Source organism: Erinaceus europaeus, chromosome 19 (genome assembly GCF_950295315.1).
Source record: "Erinaceus europaeus chromosome 19, mEriEur2.1, whole genome shotgun sequence".
Classification (NCBI taxonomy): domain Eukaryota; kingdom Metazoa; phylum Chordata; class Mammalia; order Eulipotyphla; family Erinaceidae; genus Erinaceus; species Erinaceus europaeus.
In genome coordinates, this window is record NC_080180.1 from 20,814,553 (window position 1) to 20,836,680 (window position 22,128).

Below are 22,128 nucleotides of genomic sequence, written 5' to 3' on the forward strand. Positions count from 1 at the left end.
ATCACTTAGAGAGCTGGGCTAGCTATGAAACTAAAATTGATAAGGCAATTAGTGAACTCCTTTATTGCAGCTGGGTGACGAGGAAGACTAGATTAATTAAACATGCAACCTAGCCAGGCAAAGTCTCCATTCAGGTTCATTTAAGATAAAGAAGGGACTTATCCATGTGTCTGCCAAACTTTGGATTTTTTAAAAATTTATTTCTTTATTGGGGAATTAATGTTTTACATTCAACAGTAAATACAATAGTTTGTACATGCATAATATTCCCCAGATTCCCATATAACAATACTACCCCCACTAGGTCCTCTGTCATCCTTCTTGGACCTGTATTGTGGGGTCAAACTTTGGATTTTAATGGGGAGGAAAAAGCATAATAATATAAGGACCATCTCAGTTATCAATGCATTTAGAAAATATTAAAATAGAAAGTGAAGAAAGCAATTTTTAAGCTTTAATTTTGAATAAGGTTTCAGAATTTTAAAATCATGAGTGAAGCAAGATACACACTTTAAAAAAAAGAAAAAAGAAAAATCACTTTCAAACACTGGCATGTTGTGCACATTCCTAGACCCCTGACATCACTGCTCCCTCACCAAGTCAGGACAACCTCCAGCGACCTCTTCCTTCACCAACCACAACTGCTCTTTCCAAGAGTGGCCATCCAGGTCCCAGCAACCACAGGAACCAGCTTTCAAACAGCCCAGCCAGGTGTCCTGACAGCTGCCCGATGCTGGAATCCAATGGCCAGAGGCCGGCGGATGGATGAGATAGCTTTTTGTAGTCCCTGCTCTAGGATTCTGGGATTGTCACCCACAAAACTGGCCTTTTGCCCAGATCTGTGTGTCTCCGTCTTTGGGGGGGAAGCTCATAAAGTCTGCACACAGTCTCCTCCCTGCCTGCCTCCTGGAGGGTGGGTAATTATTTTTATATATTGCTGCCGATTAAAACACAAGGAATGGCTTGGGGGGATACTCAGGTATCGTCCTTTGATGTACACAAAAGAAGCATTTTCTCAGCCTCCTGGGATTCCTGTACATCCATCAGTGCTCCTGACAGATGGAGGGAAAGGGTGGTTTGAGCATTAGCATAGCCTGGAGAGCCAGTTGGAATTGTCTTCGTTTTAATATCCTACCTTTGATCTATTGAAAGGCTGACAGTGAGAGGGGAAGGATCTTATTAAGTAGCATAAATCAGAACTCATGAAATCACTTTCCTCCAATTCAGATATTCCTCTGTGTAGGGAAAGAGAGAGAAGCATTGCTCTAGCCCTTAGTTGCCCTTTCCCACTTCAGTCATGAGCGGGAACACCAAGATTGACAGTGCCACCTACCTTCACTCCCTCAACCTGACTCCAAACTTTTGGTAGCTCGTTAGGCTTCCTCCTTCTGCTCCCCACCACCATGGAAGCCATTTCGTCAAGAGTGCTCAGGCTCAGCTACCAAGAGTTGCAGTTTCTAGAGCTGGAGGAGATTCCAGGTAAGGGACCTATGGCTGTAGACAGTAGTAGGACGTGCCAAGTCCACTTCGTATCTAATTTGGCTAGACACTAATAAACTTACTCCCCCTTCCCCTCAAACTTACTCTCACCACCCTGCGTCTTGGCAAGTCCCTCCACTTGAAAAACATGGTCTCTAGGTCCTGACCATGTCTCTACACTCAGGACCCACTCAGCCAGTCACATGGGGGAGGGAAGTAGCCCTCCTCTTCATGGGGTATCCAGGAGGCCATCCCTACCCACTATCTGTGGGAGGCAGGTTGATGGACATCTTCTCCTAGGTGGACAAAGGCAGGAAGGAAGTGAGCGCTGGATTCAAAGCCAGTAACCCTGTTTGGCTTTGCCATCTCTTCACTCCATGACTGTGGGCAAGTAACCTCTTTCCTCCTTGGAGTGGGCTCCTTTTCAGTTCTTACTTCTATTCCTGGCCTCCTAAGCAGGTGGCCCTCTGAATGATGTTGAAGACACCCACAACTACAAAAATAAAAATCTGACATGCCCAATTGATTACACACATTATCATGTCCAAAGACCCAGGTTTAAGCCCCTGCTTCCCAGCTGCAGGGGGACACTTCACTGCAGGTAGCTGTCTTTTTCTCTCCTTTTCTGTTCCCCACTCCCAACCACCCCAGTTTCTCTGTGTTCTATCAAATAAAAGAAAAGAAAAGAATGTCTACTTGGAATGGTGAACTCTTATTTCTGGCACTGAGCCCCAGAAATAACCCTGGTGACAATAAATAAATTAATTAATTAATTAATTAATTAATGCCTCTGAATGCCCACTGAGGGTAAGATTCAGAGGAAGAGAGAAGCCCACCGTCCACGTAGGAGTCTTCCAGCTTAATAGGGGGAAGCAATCAAAACAGGAGCTTGTGAGAGTTCCTCAAAAGTCCCAATCAGGCCTCTGTTTTTCTACCACCTGATCAATCACATTTTCCATCTCCTTGGTCCCAAATTCTTTGAATCCCCAATCTGTGCCCCCATTTCAAAAAGCTATTCTCCACTAAAAGTCTACCTAATAATACTTGCCATATTAATAACAATAACAATGATGATCATAATAATAGACTATTTCTACACTTCAGAAAAGTAATGTTGTCCAAATGGTAGAACTGTAGCCATCTTGAAATATTTGTGGGTTGGGCAAAGGGGTGGTGTGCTAAGCCTCAATGTGACCCCTTGTGACTGTATATAGACCTGCTCAGCAAGGCCCTGTGTGGGAGACCAGGGACATGGTATAGAATTGTCCCAGAAGGCACAATTGTCCCAGGACATAGTCATAAAGACCTTTAAACCTGAAGGTGAAAAAACTGTACCCAAAGCAGGGGGATAGCTATGTGTTAAAGCATAGGATTTGCATGCCTGAGGTTTCAGAGGTCCAGGTTCAATTCCCTGTGCTGCCACAGTAAGAGATGAACAGAGACGAACCCTGAACCCCTCCATTCTCCCAGTGCTGGGATGTGAGGTCCCTGAATGACTGTCTTGGACAGTTAATGTCCTTTCTCAGTGCTTCCTTTGCTCTATGCAGACCCTTTTCTTCCCCTGCACCCTGTCCCCCAGCACCTCACTTTCTCTAGGGAGACACCCATCCCTCCTAACCTAGCTGCAGCCTCAGTGATCTTCCCCAAATTCCCATTTACCTGCCAGGGAAGGCTCAGCAGTGGAGTGCAGGACTTGCACACACATGGTTCAGGGTTCAATCCCTGGTATCATACACAGACTTCTTCTTCTTCTTTTTTTTTTTTTTTGTTTGCTGTGATTCAAGGTCTTTGCGACGGTTTCTTTGATCTTATTTTTAACATTGTGGTAATCTGGGATAGAGTGACCCAGATTTCTGTCATAGAAAAGACCACTGCTGAGAGTGTCAAAGACCAGTGTTGAGTCTGCTGATCGCTGCCAACTTCTTATGGCCTCAACAAGGTCTCACCTGTGTCCTCTTAAGTTTTCCCTGCCACCTTCATCAAGTTATATAGAAAGATCTTTGAAGCTGGTGACCCTGTCATCTGATTTTTGTTACACAGTAAACCTATTGTCCTGTACAGTGGCTTAGCAAGACAGTTTTCTTTCTTTCTTTTTTTTTTTATTTCTTTATTGGGGAATTAATGCTTTACATTCAACAGTAAATATAATAGTTTGTACATGCATAACATTCCCCAGATTCCCATTTAACAATACAACCCCCACTATGTCATTCATCATCTTTCATGGACCTGTATTCTCCTCACCTACCCACCCACCCCAGAGTCTTTTACTTTGGTGCAATACGCCAACTCCAGTTCAGGTTCTAATTGTGTTTTCTTTTCTAATCTTGTTTTTCAACTTCGGCCTGAGAGTGAGATCATCCCATATTCATCCTTCTGTTTCTGACTTATTTCACTCAACATGATTTTTTCAAGGTACATCCAAGATCGGCTGAAAACGGTGAAGTCATCATTTTTTACAGCTGAGTAGTATTCCATTGTGTATATAAGAAGCCATAGACTTCTTGATAAATAGCCTTCCTGCCTCTAGGGTTTTGCTCATGCTGTTCCTTTGGCTTGTGTCCTTATCTCTAAAGTTATTCCCTTCATAAAACACCTACTTTCCCCATGGAACCCAGCTTACTCTTTCTCTGCCAGGCAGCTCTGAGCTTTCCACAACCAGAGAGTAGATTCCAGTCCCCAGAATGTTCTTCACACACTTGACTGCACTGAGGGCTTTGGGGTCAGATCAGTGACTGCCCCTCTGCAAACCTCCCTTTCTAAGTGCAGCTGGGGACAATAAGATTCCCATCTGGCACACGTGGTGCGAAGCACAAGGACTGGTGTAAGGATCCCGGTTCGAGGCCCCGGCTCCCCACCTGCAGAGGAGTCACTTCACAAGTGGTGAAGCAGGTCTGCAGGTGTCTATCTTTCTCTCCCCCTTTCGGTCTTCCCCTCCTCTCTCCATTTCTCTCTGTCCTATCCAAGAACAACGACATCAGTAACAACAACAATAGTAGCTACAACAACAATAGAAAACAACAAGGGTAACAAAAAGGAAAATAAATAAATATTAAAAAAAAAAGATTCCCATCTGTCAAGTGCTTGGCACCCCTGACAATTAACCTGTTCTCCATAAATGTCAGCAAGAGTTTTTATATAATTTAATCAAATAGTCAATAGCCTGAGAGCTTCCCTAGAGAGGGGCTTTGAGCCCCAGAACTGAGCACCATGCTGTCTTAACAGCAGACCCAGTGACTGCTGGTGGGCTGGCACTGAAGACTTGACAGACTGGTGCCAGGGCTGTGTGGTGGTGCATCTGGCAGAGCACATGCACGAGCGAGTTCAGTGGCCGTGACCTCTGACATCCCATGGCTCAGAGCTAGCTGGAAGAGAGCAGTCACTCCGGACCCAAGCAGAACAGAATGAGAGGACCTCCTGGCCCCCCAACCTTCGAGGTTCGCCTGTCCTTCCCCCAATCAGCCTGCACTCAGGAGCAGGTTCTGGGTTCTAGGCACTTAGCCTGGAGTTTCAAATACGTTAGTTCTTTTAAATGAATGTCTGGTAACTGGAAGGGGCCAGCTGGTAGCCCACTAGGAGCCCCGGCTCTATCTCTTTGATCTTTGACTTGATTAAGATTTCATAAGTTAGAGGGAGGGGAAACAGTATAGTGGTTCTACAAAAAGATTTTCATGCCCGAGGCTCTGGAGTCCTGAGTTCAATCCTCAGTACCACCATATACCATATGCAGTGCAATTATAAAAATAAATAACAAAACAATAAAATAGAATATTTCATAGATTACAAAAGGCAAGGGAAATTCCAGAACAGGTCAGTGTTCCCATCAGGTCCCAGTGCTCCGTGGACTCCAAGAAGCCCTGTTTCCAAACAGGAGTGAGTTTTCTGTAGCTCAGGGCTGTGTGGGTCTCTGTCATCCACTCCAAGGAAGGCTGATGGAGTCACACTGGTAGAAAAGAGTTTGAGTCCCAGACCTATCACTCTTTTTGGGCATTTCTCTTTCTCTCTCTGTGGGTTTCCAGTTCCTTCTACAAGATGTGTGAGGCTGGCAGGCTCCTTCAAGCTCTGGTGTCATGTAACTCTGTGATGGCACTGCTGTGCTCCTTGGTCACTGTACTAAGCACCTTGTTGCTGTGTGAGTCAAATTCCTTCTCTGTAATGGCTTCTCATTAGGTCCTCATCATGCTTAGAGCAGAAGGATCAGGTCCCTGTGGTCTGGCTCTCTGGAATGTCCTGTGTCAGGTGACTTTCAGCCACCTGCCCCAGGTGAATAGGGTAAAGGGACTCCAGCCTTCATTCTCTCTCTACCTGCTTTAGCCTCAGTCCTGAGTTTGAGGGCTGGGGGACTGGGGAGCATTTGGCCCCAGAGAGGTTAAGCTGTTTCCCTCAGAGCTCTAGCAAGCTGCAGCTGGTCTCCACTAATATGTCCTGTTAGCATAGTAAGAATTATAATCAACCCTTGCTCAGGGAGCCCTGTGCATGTGTGTGTGTGTGGGAGAGAGAGAGAGAGAGAGAGAGAGACAGGAGAGAAAGAGAGAGAAGAGAGAGAGAGAGAGGAGAGAGAGAGATAGAAAGAGAGAGAGAGAGAGAGAGTGAGAGAGAGCTCTTGGGGGCTGCTGTTTGGCCACCAGAGCTTAATTGGTATAATAGTTCTCCTCGTCCTGCCAAGCCAGAGTCCTCTGGATGGGCTCCCCCACCCTACCCGGGGAAGGATGGAGCACAGTTGCTTGAGAAGGTGCCGGAGCCCTAAAAGAGGGCCCTGGTGGCTGTCCCCAGGCTCCTTCAGCTCACTCCCCCCATGACATCCTGCAAGGGGGGCACCCTATGGCAGCCTGAACCCTGACTTGATGGCACCCCATCTGCAAGGCAGAGGCAGAGAAGGGGGTTCTCTAGAGCCAGGCTGCTGCCCCTTGGGGTGTTGTCAGAGGTTGCTAGGAAGGTGGGGTGCCCCACAAGAGGGTGTGGGGGAGGAGGGAGGGGGAATGGAGGAAGGAAGAAGCTAGCCCTGTTCAATCTTTCTGCCGCCCCTCCCTACTCCTCTCTGGGCTCCTTGGGGAGTCCTCTTGGAAGGGGTGCTTTGTTCTGCTGGTGGAAACCACTGGATGGTCCCTGATGCTTGCCAGGCCCCTAGAGCCCCTCTGGGCTGCCGTATTGAGGGGACAGGCAGCTAGACCTGCCTGGTGGCTCAACCCTCACCTGGCCATGGGCCCCTGACTGAGAGCTACAAGTGTCACTTGGGCCTTCAATATACTGTGAAGTAACTTTGTGTGCTGGAAGTTCACTTTAACTGGGTGCCACCCCGAATGTTGCACAGGACACTGACCCTAAAACTTGTTACCTCTTTATCCAAAATTCAAGTTTATAATGGGCAAGCTGTGTGTTTCTTTGCTAATTCCAGCGGTGCTACCCAGGGTCTGAGCCCCACCTGGGCCCCTGTTCGCCCTCAAACACACAGCCGGGCCTGAAAGTCTTCTTCCACATGCATCTGCCAGTTTGCTCAGCTCCCTCCAGTGTGTCCCTGTATCCGAGTGTCAGGATCAGCTCTGCAGACAACCTGAAGCAACCTGAAGGCCCCCATCCAGCCTTCCCCAAAGAACCCACTTTGGTGCCCCTTCTCAGATGCCCCAGACACCAGATTATGGGGCACACTCTGAAAGGACTCATCAGGGCCAAAGGTCACATGTGAAAGCGTGCATGTGTGTGGACGCCTGTGCATGTTCATACTTGCACATGTACAAGAATGGCCACTTCCAAATGCCCCCAAGCTCATAGTGAAAACCGTTCCCCTTACCTGCCCCAGACCCACTTGCTGCCTGCTCACCTGCCAGTGCTTGCTGGGCCCCATCAATTTCCCCTCCCAGGAGTCTGAAACCCATACCCTCTGCCCCACCCATGCTGGCCCTGTATCCTCCAGTCAGAGGCCCTCACTCAGACACCCCACATTCCCTTGTCTCAACTCCATCTCCCCAGAGCCTGTCCAAACATCACCTTGTGTGGTCCTAGTGGGACTCAGGGCCAAGCCATTCACCTGTGGTCTCTAGGAAAGAGAGATGCTATCTCTGCCTCTATTTCTCCAGGGTCTGAAGGAGTGACTGGTCTTCTTTTGGGGTACATCTTTGGTTTTGTAGTTTTTTTAATTTATTTGTTTTTATATTTATTTATTTATTCATTCTCTTTTTTTGCCCTTGTTGCTTTATTGTTGTAGTTGTTATTGTTGGATAGGATGGAGAGAAAAGGAGAGAACAGGGAAAGACAGAGAGGGGGAGAGAAAGACACCTGCAGACCTGCTTCACCGCCTGTGAAGCGGCCCCCCTGCAGGTGGGGAGCCGGGGGCTCGAACGGGGATCCGTATACCAGTCCCTGTACTTTGCACCACCTTCACTTAACCTGTTGCGCTACCACCCGACTCCCTGGGGTACCTCTTTGGGTGGGGAAGAGAGCCGAGTATGTGTTGGGGTAGCAGGCTGCCCAGGCTCCCAGATTGTTTGTGTGCTCAGTCAGATCACCAGCTGGGGTCCAGAGACAACAGATTTAGAGAACACCATTTAGTAGCTTATTCGAGAACTCCTGTTAAGTAGCCGGGTGGTGGTGCACGTGCTACCATGCTCAAAGACCCAGGTTCAAGGTCCCTGTCTCCACCTGCAGAGAAAGTGAAGCCAATGTCTCTCTCTTTCTCTTTTGCTCTTCCTATCTTCCCCTCTCCTCTCAAATTTGTTCTGTCCTAATTAAACAAGAAATTAAAAAGGAAAAAAATTCTCCTTCGCCCAGAGTTCTGATGGATTCCTTGTGTAGGCATTGAGCCCCAGCAATAACACTAAATTAAAAAATTCCTGTTGAGGGGCATGTGAGCTAGCTCATCTGGTAGGTGCCTGCCTCACCAGGCACACAACCCAGGGTTGAGACTCCCCTCCCCAACATATCACATGGAGTACTGTGACCTTGGTGGGGGGAGCTGCGGTATCTCTGCCTCTCTCTCCCTCTCTCCACCTGGAAAGGTCTGCCAGAGCTATGAAACCTCACCAGCTAGAGGCTCCAGCACAATGAAACCAAAACTCAAAACTACCCGCTGAGTGGAAATTAAGCTGGGTCCCAGAGGCAACTAGGTGTGAGGGATTTGCCGTTGACTGTAATGCCAGCTGCTGTCCTCAGGAGACCCAGAAGGGTTGCACTCATCATCATCCACTCCAAGATCAAGGTCACCCAGGGCCAGTGGAGCACTCATCATGGGAGGACTTGGCCTTAGTGCTTCCCACCCAGTCTTCCTCTATCCCAAGTCATTCAATCAGACTTAATAATCACAGAAGACCAAACTCTGTGCTACAGAAACATTTGTCTGCTTATGATTCAGAGAATCCCTGAGGCTCTGGTTAAATTTCATATTTATTTACTTATTTATTCATTATGAGAGAGGAGGAAAGGAAAGAGAGATACCAGAGCACTGCTCAACTCTGGCATAAAGTGGTACCTGGCATTGAACCTGCAGCCTCTGGAGCTTTGGGCATGTATGTCCTGTGCTCCAACAGTATGACCGATCTCCCTTTCCTGGAAGGGGTGCTAAAAAGATGCCCAAGCTTCTTGGGTGGTGTCACCACGCCGGTGCTCTCACTTTGCTGTCCCAGGTCAGCAGTGACAGGACTCACCAGTAGGACCCGAGTCTGCTCAAGTCTGCACACTTGTGTGCTCAAGTTCTCATCTCCAGCTTTTAGGAGATGGCTGTCTCTTTCTGTGCACAATGGTCATGTAACCTAACTGACTCTTGGCTGATCTTCCTGCCTCTAGTCTGACCCTGCTCCAGTCCCAACAGGGTCTCTGGAAGGATTTTTCTCTTTTCTTTTTTTCTTTTCTTTCCTTTCCTTTCCTTTCTCTTCTTTTCTTTTCCTTTCTTTCCTTTTATTTTCTCTCCTTTCCTTTTCTTTTGTTTGCTTGTTTTGCCTCCAGGGTTATCGCTGGGGCTCAGCGCCTGCACTACAGATTCACAGCTCTTGGAGGTCAGTTTCTCCATTTTTGTTGTTATTGTTGTCATCATTATTACTGTTGTTGGACAGGATAGAGAGAAATCAAGAGAGGAGGGGAAGACAGAGGGGGAGAAAAAGATAGATACCTGCAGACCCCCCTGCAGGTGGGAAGCCAGGGACATGAACCGGGATCCTTATGCCAGTCCTTGTGCTTCACACCATGTATGCTTAACCTGGTGGGCTACAACCCGGCCCCCTGGAAAGATTTTTCTAAAGCAGACAGCTGGCCAGCTCTTTGCTTTGTGTCTATGCCTCCAGTGGCTTCAGGTTTCCCAGCGTTCACAAGACCCAACATGCTGACTCCCCCTGCCTGGTTGGCTTCCCTGCACTTCTTCTTCCTGTTGCCCTTGAACCCCTAGTTCAGGTCCCACCCAGGAGGCTTCAGTTCCTACAGAGCAGCCTTCCAGCCTTCCCACTGCAGCTCCCACCATTTGCAACTCTTCCTCCACCTCCTCCCCTGATTGGCCCCTCCTGGGCTCCGGTCTCCATGCAAATATCCCCCTGTAAATGAGTCTGGCTCCCCCACTGAATCCTCACGGAAGGGCATGAGCAGTCTTCCTTGGAATGATGTGGACCCAGCATTTCCCAGGTCCATCTGTACACAGAAGTTTCAGGAGACTCTTTAGGAACACAATCCCAGACCTCCTCAGCCAGACCCACCTGGGAAGTCTGGATTGTCCCCAGGCACCCCAGGGGACCCAGCCTCAGTGAGACCATCCTGGGCATGGCCCCCTGGGAGGCCCAGGCTTAGAGTGACAGGCCTTGCCCACTCATCAGAGGGGTTGTGGTCCCTGTCAGGTCAAGTTTGATGTGGTGGGAGGTCTTTTCTAACTATGGATTTCAAGGACAGGGACAATCTGCTTTCCTGTTTGAGGCTTCCCGGGTAGAATGGCTTTGGGGAGAGAGAGAAGCATAGCTGAACCTTCTGCTAGTGCTACCCCAGCAAGCCATTTCAGTTCTTCTTGGGAACGGGAGCTGGGGTTTCCGTGACTTAAATGCCTAGTGCTCATCTGGAAGAACCAGGTTTCAGTGCAAAGCTTTCCCTCATGTTGGTGAAGTCAGGGCTGGGGAGAGCATATGTCAGGCATGTGGCCTAGCTTCAATCCCCTACACCACATGAAAACGAGACAAAATGACTAGATCATAGATGGTAGAGTAATATTCGACACCCCCCCCCCCCTTCTCAAAAACCAGACCCATGATCACAAGCCAGTTTGCCTGGAGTTTGAACCCAAGTTCCAGGCCAGGAGCCAGAAGACAGTATCATCATGGTTTTGGACACCTGATGTTCATGAAAGGCATCATGGTTTGGACACATCTATAGGAAGCTACAGTGGGTCTGTCTCCTTGTGTTTGTTTTCTGGGCTGCCAAGATCTTGTAGAACTTGAATCAGAAGCTCTTACATCAGATTGGACTCTGGTCCACCAGCTCTTCACCTCTTCTGAGAAGTAACACATCAAAGATTTTCACACGACCAGCTGGCACCTCCCTGTAGCCATCACCAGAGCAGGGACTGAGGAGCAGTGGTACTTGGAATGAGTGGCTAGGAGTCTGGCCCACACCAGAGGGAGAAGGTCTGCCTTTGCCCATGGTGACACGTCTCCAGTCTGTGATCCTGGCCTGGAAGGGTTGGGATCATATCACACCCAGAACAAGGGAGCTATGGCCAAGATTTGGAAGCCTGCCTGTGGGTGTGGGTAAAACACTGGCTCTCCATACTGGCTGTGGGTCCAGCCTGGGGTCTGAGGAAGAGTTGGGGTTATAAAGAAGCAAGATGGCAAGAATAGTCTAGAATTAGTGACCAGGATGGAGAACTTGAAGTCATGGGATGCAGGCTAAGTGGTATCCAGGTCCCAGGCCAAGGCCCAGCTGGGGTCTCAGCTGACCCAGCCCCAAAGCATGGTCTTGCCCACACTGACCCTCTCCATCCTTTCTCCCACCAGGCGCCTAGATGCCAACCTCATCTCTCTGGTCCCGGAGAGGAGTTTTGAGGGGCTGTCTTCCCTCCGCCACCTATGGCTGGATGACAACGCACTCACGGAGATCCCTGTCAGGGCCCTCAACAACCTCCCTGCCCTGCAGGCCATGACCCTGGCCCTCAACCACATCAGCCACATACCCGATGGTGCCTTCCAGAACCTCAGCAGTCTCGTGGTGCTGTGAGTGCCCCCCCACCCCCAGGCCTGGGCAGCTTTGCTCTTCTCTCTGTGCTGCTGAGCCTTCTGGCCCTCTGAGGCAGCCACTCCCTGTTGACCCCTATAGGGTCATTGTGAGGACAAATGACATTCAGGCTCAGAAGGTGCTCAGAGAGGTCAGAGACCCAGAACCAGGTGACTATTTGTTTCTGTGCAAATACAACCACTCTCCCCTCACCAACAGGAATATAAACCCAAAAGGTCTTATTTCACTTCACTGCATTTGACACTCAGATGATGCTGTCCTGTGCTTTGATGCAGGGATTGGATAAATTCACCTCACATCACAAGCCCAGAGAAGGAGAGAAAAAGCCATCTCTTGTTATTAGATAAGCAAAGCCCCATCTGGTTAATTACCTGAGAGATAGCATCCCTGGCAGGAACTGAGGACTGTGGTTAGCTCTGTCTTTCCACTAGGAGCTTTGGAGTGCAAATTAGATCCTAGCTAATTGTTGTGAGTGATTGGTAAGTTCATAGGATAATTACCAGGGGCGGGAGGTCATGGGTATTGCTCTGGGTTCTACACTAATTCTGCGGGAATGGATGTGCTGGTGGCTGTGCCCAGTGGTAGTACCGCATTCCCTGCTCTTGGAAACCTAATGTGATTTTCCAAATCAGGGGTGGAGGGTGTTTAGATGTGTATACAAGATGGATAACAGGTCTTCATGCGTCCAATTCTCTATCCTGGAAAACTGGAGAAGTAAGAGAAGCATTCTAATGGACTATCTGTTTCTTTTTAAAAATATTTTATTTATTTATTCATTTACCGTATAGAAACAGAGAGGGGACCAGGAGATGGCACACCTGGGTAAGTGCACACATTATGGTGTACAAGGACCTGGGTTCAAGCCCCTGGTCCACTTGCTGGGGAAAGCTTCACAGGTGGTGAAGCAGGGCTTCAGGTGTTTCTTTCCCTATGAGCAGGACACACATAGAACAGGTGACTTGTGGGAGTAGTGTGACTTTGAACAAGAGAGCCAGAAGACAGCAGCAGGCAGTTCTGGGGCAACTACCTTAGCTGCTGGAAGGCAACAGGGAAGGCTTCCTTGTTGGAAACTGGGGAGGATAAGAGGAGCAATATTCCAGAGGGGGTGAGAAAGTTGGGGAAAATAGTTCAGGATATATGGGATGCACTAGAGGAAGGTCCAGGAGGTAGAACAGGAAGAAAGTGATGTGCTGGGGAGGAATAAGGACATTTGCTCCTGCCCAAGCAGAGGACGGAGTGAAGTCTGAGCAGGCAGGTGGGCTGGAAGCCAGGGGTTCCTCTGCACACAGACCCACAGACCCTGTGCTTGCATGTGGAGGACCCCTTCCTGTCACTGATCTGGCACTACCAGGCCTCAAAGTAGACTGAGCTGGAAAATGATGGTGTTGTGTGCAGACTTGTCTCTTCACTGGAACTCTGAGACCAGCACATTGCTTTGGGCCGGCCTGTTAGGGGCTCCACAGATTGAATGAATGGTTTGGAGTTGAAGGCCTAGAGCTGGGTGTTGATACAACAGAGATAGTTTGGTCCAGAGATTCAGTGGAGATAGGGGAGGGAAGGCAGTAAAAAAATGAAGTCAAGAATCCAACAGGAGGCAGAAAGAAATGATGTAGTTTGAAGGAAATAGGAAAAGGTACCCACCCCATGCCCCTGGGAGGAGACAGCTCACCTGCATAACAACCGTGCACTAGGGAGTTGGGCGGTAGCACAGCAGGTTAAGTGCATGTGGCACAAAGTGCAAGGACCGGCATAAGGATCCTGGTTCGGGCCCCAAACTCCCCACCTGTAGGGGGAGTCATTTTGCAAGCAGTGAAGCAGGTCTGCGGGTGTCTATCTTTCTCTCCCTCTCTGTCTTCCTCTCCTCTCTCCATTTCTCTCTGTCTTATCCAACAACAGTGACATCAGTGACAACCAACAATAACTACAGCAACAATAAAAAACAAGGGCAACAAAAGGGAAAATAAATAAATATTAAAAAATTTTAAAATAAAAACATGCACGAGGAGCCCAGTTAGAGCCCCAGCATCATAGACAGCTCCAGGGGAAGCTCCAGACATGGCGGAATACTTGTGTGTTGTCTCCCTTTCTCCTTTCCTTCCTTCCTTCCTTTCTCCCTCCTCATCCTTCTTCTCTCTCTCCCTTTCTCAATCTGAAATACAAAGCATGAAAAAAGTCAACCCAAGAGCAATGGAATCGCACATGTGTCAAAGCCCAAGTATAAATAAATAAATCAATAACTGTTGGTAGTTTATCCCCAAAAAGACGTGTGAGTCAGGGCCCCGGCCACTAAGCCTAACAGGGCAGGTTGACAAGGATGCAGATGGCCTCAGAACTCTACCCATCAGGCTTGAATGGGTCTACCTGTTGTCTAGGGTTTGAACATCTTGGAGGACAGCTTCCCCTCATAAGTAATTTCTTTTTCTTCTTTTGCCTGGAGATGTTTTTAATCCCTGAACTTTAATAGCTTAACTAGGATATGTCACAGCGTAGGAACTCCACATCCAATTTTCCTGGAACAGTGTATGCTTTTGAGCTGAAGATCTCATTGTTTCTTCTTTGCCTTTGCTATTATGTCTTTGAATACATCTTCTGTCTCATTTTTGGATGTGCTCCCTCTGAGACTTCAATTACCCTTGTGTTGAATCACCTGTATGCCTTCTACATTCATTACTTTCTATTTTAACCTTCTTTGTCTCCCTCACTCATGTCTACCAATACGATTTCAGCAACACCTTGTTCCTTGCTTCAAAGTTATTGAGTAGCTTTTCAAATATTTACTTATTGTTTTTTAAATTTCATAAGCTAGAGAAAAATTGAGAGAGGATGAGAGAGAAGAGAAGGAGAGAAGAGGAGAGAGACCTACAGCCCTGCTTTACCACTTGTGAGGCTTTCCCCTTGCAGGTAGGGGCCGGGGGCTTGAACCCAGGTCCATGTGCATGGTGATATGTGCACTCAACTGAAAACCTCCCAATCCCCTAATGACTAGATTTTTAAAAATTATATTATTTGGATTTAAATTTGTCTCCTTAATCTATAATGACATTTCTCCTCTCACTTAACAATTCCCACCTCTGTGGGCTGGAGAGACACTCACTGGAGGGCACGCATCCTGCCAAGCGTGCAGCCCAGATTGAAGTCCCAGCACCCCATGGGAAGTGCCGTGGAACCAGGGGAAATTTTGGTGCTGTGGTGTCTCTCCCACGCCTTTTTTTAAATCTCTCCAGTGAATTAAAAAGTAGCCCCCAATTCTGCAAAGTAAAAATTAAAAAAAAAAAAAAGTCTGCAATCTTGGTGTGTTGTATTGTTTTTGTATAGAAGGCAATTGTGGCAGGCTTCCTTCTGGCCTTTGTTCATTCATTAGTTACTTTTCTCCTAGACTCAGAACTTTGAATTTTTTTCCACGCTCTTTTCTCCCTCCATTTCCCTGCTGTATATATTCACAATTGCCCTGTAATTTCTATTCTTTCTTCTGTTGGCTTGGACTCCATGGCCCTTGTCCCCTTGCTCTAGTTCCATTATCTGTGGGACCCAGTGGAACTTCTCTCCAAGCCGTAGCTTGTGGGTCGGCCTTGAGATAAATCACAGTCCATCCCTTTGCCTTCACCTGGGAAGGACAGTAGGACAGCATGCTCTGACGTGTCTGCAGTGTCTGCTGGCCTACCTGGGCCACAGCTCTCTAGAGAGTCCAGCTGTGTTACATGTGGGGAGTTCATTCCTGCTGCCCCAACCCCCCTTGGGCTTCAAGTCACTTCCTCCACTCAATGACTAGCCTGGAGCCTTTATTTTACCCCCCCCCCCCTTCCTCCACCTGTTCCCTTTGGAAGCCAGAGATGGGGAGGAAGTAAAAGGATGTCCACAGAATTGCTTCTCTTTAGTTTGCATGAGTCTTGGGTGGGTAGATGGGGGCGATTCTCAGGGGTTTGTTTTCTTAATACTTTTATTCCTGGAGACAAGAGGCTGAACTGAAGCCCCAGAATTTCCTCTTGGCCCTTAGCTTAGTTTAGTTTAGTTTAGCTTAGCTTAGCTTAGCTTAGTTTAGTTTAGTTTAGTTTAGTTAGTTTAGTTTAGTTAGTTTAGTTTAGTTTAGTTTAGTTTAGTTAGTTTAGTTTAGTTAGTTTAGTTTAGTTTAGTTTAGTTAGTTTTGTTCTGCGTCAGACTCTGTCCCTGTTTTCTTTCTGATGTCCCTGCTTGTTAAGTGTTCTCCTTGGGGCGGGCCAGGGGTCTTGTTTTTGCTCTTTTCACACTCCTTCCCTGTCTTCTTTCCTTTCTATTCTTTTCTTTTATTTGATAGGACAGGGAGAAATTGAGAGGGGAAGGAGGGTGGAGGAGACAGCATAATGGTTGTATGCAAATAGACTCTCATACCTGAGGCTCCAGAGTTCCAGGTTCAATCTGAGGCACCACCATAGCCAAACTTGAGCAGTGTTCTCATAAAAGAGAGAGAGAAAAAGGTGTGTGTGTGTGGGGGGGGAGCACCTACAGCACCGTTTCACCACCCATGAAGCATGCCCCTTGCAGGTGGGGATTAGGGACTTGAGTCCAGGTCTTTGTGAATAGTTTGTGTGCACTCTACTGGGTGTGCCACCACCAGGCTCCATCTGTCATTTTTCAGCTGGTAGCTCACCTTGGCAGTCTCTCTCAGATGAGGTACCTCTGGCCAGCCCATCTGATTCCTAGTTGAGACTTCACCATCCCCACCTCCCCAACCTGTCACATGCCTCTCCTTCAAGACCCCAAGTTGGGTCACAGCCTTCATAAAGCACCACACTCCCCCACTCCGAACCCCAACCCCTGCCTCCTCTAGCCTTGCCAGTCCTCTCCAGCTGTGACACAGGGCTTAGCCTGTAATTATATGTTGTCTACAGCGGTTGACTGTCGGTTCCCATGAGCACATCTGGCCACTGAGTCAGGCAGGCTGTGTCCCAGAAGCCGGACAAGGGGGAAGCCTCAGGCTCAAGCTCTGACATCAGGTCTCTCTCAGTGTTTAGGGGACCCTTCCATGAGACATCCCTGTCGCCATTTCCTTCAGTGGGTGTAGTTGGGGTTTGCTCAGCCTTGGGAGCTTGTGATATCAGAAGCCAATCTTGGCCTAGTGTTTGTCCCTGGAGACAAAAGGCTGATCCATTGGGTTCTTCTGCTGTGCTTCTGCCCAACCTCCCTGCTGAAGTCATCCTGCCCCCACCCCCATCCCAGGGTGTGCTGCTGTGGGCACCCCCTCTGACGTAGCTCTCCTTCCCACACAGGCATCTTCACAACAACCGCATCCAGCATCTGGGCACACACAGCTTTGAGGGGCTGCACAGTCTGGAGACTCTGTGAGTTTGGGGTTGTGGTGGAACTCTGTCCCGGGGGGCGGGGTGGCATGAGGGGTAGCGGAGGGGAAGGTCTGCCTTGAGACCCTGCTGCCCAAACCTCCTTGGGCACTTTCTCCAGACACTCACAGGGTTGAGTGGGAAAATATGGCCTCTGGGAGTTGGCCCAGGACACCAGCCAGCAGAGACCACCAAGAAGGGAAGTCCTTTAAACAGAGGTGGGCACTACATAGGGAAGTTCAAGGAAGAAGGAGGCCAAGCCTGGGGAGTGGACGGCAGGCTGCCTTGGTGACACTTCTGACATCTGTGTGAGGGTGGCTGCTGACAGAAGGAAGGGTAGCGCCTCCAGCAGCATGGGGCCTGTGCCAGCTGAGCTGACCAGCCGGGTGATTAATGGGGAGACGGCCCGTCCTGCGCTCAGGACTAACCATAAAAAGCACCCGAACCATTGACTCTTCAAAAGCCAGATTATTCACACATCATCATCCTGGAACCCAGTTGGGTCAGATGCACTTAAACCTGCCACCATTTCCTCTGGAGTCCTGCCAGCCCCCGCTAAGGGGAGCCCATGGGCCTCAGTCAAGCAAACAATCTCAGCTGGCTGAGGAGGCACCATGCCAGTTGTGGCCCTCAGCACCTATAAAGCAGTAGGCTTTCAGCCACCTGGTAGAGACCCCCCACGCAGCACCCACACACCACCTCTCCTTGTGCATTCATTCCTGCCCTCCAGCCTGCACACACACACCAAGCACGACTCCTGAGACAAGGCTTCTTCTAGAGTCCAAAGCAGCAGAGTAAAAAAATGCAGCCATGGGGAAGACCATTGGGCAAGGCTGTCCCGGGCAGCCTGGGCAGGAAGGAGGAAGCCAGGACCACCGCTGCTCCCCTCTTCCCATTGGTGGGATCCCCACCGCAGGTTGTTCTCCTGGGCTCAGCTAAGCAGAAGGCACAGGCAAAGGGGGCTAGCTCTGCTGTCCTCCTCCCCTGGAGGGGGTGCTGGGAACTGCATTCCAGTCTAGAGTCAGGAAAGTTGGACTTGGGCAGCATGCTTCCCCACTCAGCTATTTAGATGGCTGGACAGTTGGAACCCAGGGATCTGGCCTGTTCTGTCCACATGCTAGAAAGTGATGTCCAGTTGGCAGTGGTTATGCTTAGTGAAGTAAGGAAGGGAGTGGAGGACAACTACTAGATGGTTTCATTCATAAGAATACAGAAAACTGAAACACATGAACTTGGAAAAAATATATATATATACCATACTTATGACCTGGGGAGAACTATGGTGATTACAGTTGGGATGGGGTGGGGGGAATACTTTGGTGGTGGGAGGGGTATAGAATTATTCCCCCTTATTATTTTTTTTCCTTTTTGTTGCCCTTGTTTTTATTCATTCCCCCTTATTATTTTATAATCTTGTAAATCATTATTAAAATATATATGTTTTTAAAAAGTGATGTCCAGGAGTTGGGTGGTGGTGCACCTGGTTGAGCACACACGTTACTGTGCATAAAGACCTGGGGTTTGAACGCCTGATCCCCACCTGCAGGGAGGAAGCTTCATGAGTAGTGAAGCAGATCTACAGATATCTCTCTTTCTCTCTCCCTATCTCCCCCTCACCTCTCAACTTCTCTCTGCCCTATCTAGTGAAACAGAAAGGTGGGGGGAGAAGGTTTCCAGGATCAGTAGACTCATAGTACCAATATCAAGCCCCAATGATAAAAAAAAGAAAGAAAGGAAGGAAGGAAGAAAGAAAGAAAGAAAGGAAAGAAGAAAGATAGAGGGGGCTGGGGGGTGCATCTGGTTAAGGGCACACATTACAATGAGCAAGGACCCGGGTTCAAGTCCCTGGTCCCCACCCACAAGGGAAAGCTTCATTAATGGTGAAGTAGGACTGCAGGTGTTTGTCTCTTTCCCTCTCTAGCTCCCTCTCCCCTCTCAATGTCTCTCTCTCTCTCTATCCAATAACAAATAAATAAGAATTTTTTTTAAAAAGGAAGATAGAAAGAGGAAGAAAGAAACACACAGAGAGAGAGAGAGAGAGAGAGAGAGAGACACTCAGGGAGGTGACATGGCCCATGAGGGGGACTTTGTCAGGGGCAGAGCAGAGCCAGGGTGGGTTCAGTGAACACCCATGGAAGTCCAAGATGTCTTCCATCACCTGGGGACATGTGTGCTTTGTATGAGCCTACTTACTATGTGTTGGGTGTTAGGGGATCCCAGTCACAGGAGAGGGTTCATCCCTTCACATAGCCCATGTCCCCGCGGAGCAGCAGGGAGAGCTCTGGGGGCGGTGCTGGTGCCTATAGGAGGGCAGCCAATGTTATCTACCCTGGAGCCTGTGGGTGCTGAGCTCTGCTGGGAAATGGGGTGGGGAGGGGGCACCCAGGCTGGGTGTGGGTTGGCACTTCTAAAAAAGCCAACCAGCAGTTATTTCGTCACTTTCAAGGCACACTGCCGAATTCTTTCTCAATTAGCCATGGGATCCTGAGCAGGGTATTTGGCCCAGCTGGTGCTGGCGTGACCACAGAGCCCGGCTGCCGCCAGCGCCCACTGCACCTTTTATCTGTGGAGCCTGGCTGTCACAGGCCCAGAGTCTGCACCCACTTCCAAGGGGGGAAAAACATGACCAAGATGTACACTGTGGATGTACAAGAGCCTGGTGGCCAGACAGAGAGACACCTGCAGCACTGCTTCACCAGCCATTGGCACCAGATAGCTGGGGCACTGTGCTGGTTCCCCCAGCTGAGTGAACTTGTTTAAGTCATTTCTCTCTCCTAATCTTAATCTTTCTTTTTTCCCTTCTCTCTCTTTTTTCTCTTTATTTATTTCCTTTTTTGTTTCTCTTTCTATCTTCCTTCCTTTCTTTGGAGGCCATCTTTTTTCCATTGTTGTCATTGCTGTTGTTGTTGTTGGAGAGGACAGAGAGCAATTGAAAGAGGAGGGGAAGAAAGAGAGGGGCAGAGAAAGATAGACACCTGCAGACTTGCTTCACTGCTTTTGAAGCACACCCCTGCAGGTGGGGAGCCAAGGGCTCAAAACGGGATCCTTGCGCCAGTCCTTGCACTCCACACTATGTGCACTTAATCCAATGTGCTACCTCCCAGCCCCTCCTTTCTTTCTTTTTGATGATCCAGAGCCTTGCGTATGCACACTTCCACCAGCCCCAGCCTGTTTGTCACCCCCATTCAGATAGAGAGACAGAAAGAGAGATGAAGAGAAAGAAGCAAAGATGCCACAACACCAGAGCTAGGGCTCAAACCTGGGTCCTGCTCACAGTGAGGCAGATGCCCTACTCAGTGAGTGATTCCTCTGAGCCTGAGTCTTCGTTTCCTTTTTTTCTGTGTCCCCACCACCAGGGTTGTCACTGGGGCTCGGTGTCTGCACTAAGACTCTACCACTCCTGGAGGCCTTTTTTTTTTTTTTTTTTTGCTTTTGCTTTTGTAAGGAGTAAGAGGTAGAGAGAGAAGAAGAGACACCTGTAGTACTGCTCCATCACCTGTGAGGCTTCCCCCACACCCCAACCACATCCCTGCAAGTGGGACCAAGGGCTTGAACTCAGATCCTTGTACACGGTAACATGTGTTCTCCACCAGGAGAGCCACTACCGATCCCCTAGTCTACATTTTCTAATCAGCACTCGCCTGCCATGACTAGTACTGAATTTGCAGTGTCAACATGTACCTTAAATGAAGCAATATGTGAAGAGATCCTACAGAACCTGGTAGCCCACATGAGAAACTTGCCCAACATCACCTCTTCTTCCCACATCACCTCCTCCGAGACCCTAGTCTCTATATCATCTCATCCGTGAGGGGAAAATTCTCCTTCCAATTTTTAAATTTTTTATTATATTTCTTTATTTGATAGAGACAATCAGAAATTGAGAGGGGTGGGGGGAGATAAATAGGAAGCGAGACAGAGAGACACCTGCAGCCCTGCTTCACCCGTTGCAAAGCTTTACCGATGCAGCTGGGGACCAGGGTCTTTGCACATTGTAACATGTATGCTCAACCAGGTGCATCACCACCACCGGGCCCTGAAAATTCTCCATCCAACTTTTACTCTCCAATTAACAAAAAGGGGGGTGTGCTTTTTACCCTCTCCCCCTGAGTATCCACCGGGAAGCCTGCAGGGGCAGCCAAATGTGTATGTGATGGGGGCGGGGGGTGGGGTGGGGTGGCGCAGCTGGGAGAATAAAAGGAGAAACGACAGTGAGACCTTTTAATTGTTGCATAATTGGCATGCTCTGCATCCTCAGTTATGACTCCAGAGCTTTTCATGTGAGCTTCTCCCTGGAAGGGTATTTCTCCCTCGGGCCGTGTAAATCTCTGCCACTTAGGCCTCTCTCATCTCCCGCAGCAGAGGCAAGATCAAACCCCTGGCCGAGCTGTGGTTTGGCTCCTTTAAGGAGGGAGTGTGGCGCCTTGCCATTCCACCTGGGGTAGCGGCGGCGGGGCGGGGCGGGGCGGGGCGGGGTGGGGGGTGGGGGGGACAGGCGCCTGCACGCATGCGCGAGCTCACCCAGCTGCGCCCGACTTGTGCGCACCCCAGAGAAGGAGCTTAAAGATACCTGCTGCAGACACACTGGTGACAGTTGGTCTCTGAGGCGCCCTCTGCTCTGGCAGCCGGGCTTCCCAAACTCCACCGCTGGTTCTGCAAGCCTCGAACACAAAGTGTGGCCTCAAGGTGACATGAGTACCTGATCTAAGAGGCAAGCAAGTCCTAGACTTGGGCAGGGCCCCAGGGCACAAGTGTCCTTTGTCCTGCTGAGCAAATTCCGCAGCCTCAGCACCAGCCTTCCTGTGATGTCAGGGAGCCTGATCAAGCCGGGAGAGGCACTGGGGACAGTGTCCCTGTTTCTTCTGATGCCAGGGTCACTATTCCATACGTGGCCAGAGGCAGACAGGACAGACTTCATTCTGCACCCACCCCATGTCTCCTGCTTCCCCAGTGAGGGCACACCAACACTGTTGGGAAACGCAGTCGGGCCCTCCCCTGGCCTGGGCCTGGGAAGGATCATTTCTTCCACCTCCCAGTATCCCAGGTCCAGACTTGCTCTGTCAGTAACGGGAGACCCCAGCAGCTCAGGTTTCTGCCTTCTGGTTCACCCAGCACTGGCTCCTATGTGTTCGGATCCATCACA

General features: G+C 49.2%; 1 protein-coding gene across 4 annotated transcripts in view; it reads left to right on the forward strand.

The window, feature by feature from the left end:
- The window catches only part of LGR6 (leucine rich repeat containing G protein-coupled receptor 6), a 118,065-nt gene that overhangs the window by 62,098 nt on the left and 33,839 nt on the right, over window positions 1-22,128 (forward strand). For 3 of the 4 annotated variants that reach the window (XM_060178580.1, XM_060178581.1, XM_060178583.1), the window contains 2 exons: window positions 11,436-11,651; window positions 16,917-16,988. In XM_060178580.1, coding sequence (XP_060034563.1) covers window positions 11,436-11,651; window positions 16,917-16,988 — 288 coding nt within the window. The remainder of the gene's footprint in view (window positions 1-11,435; window positions 11,652-16,916; window positions 16,989-22,128) is intronic. The other variant, XM_060178582.1, reaches the window with a different exon arrangement.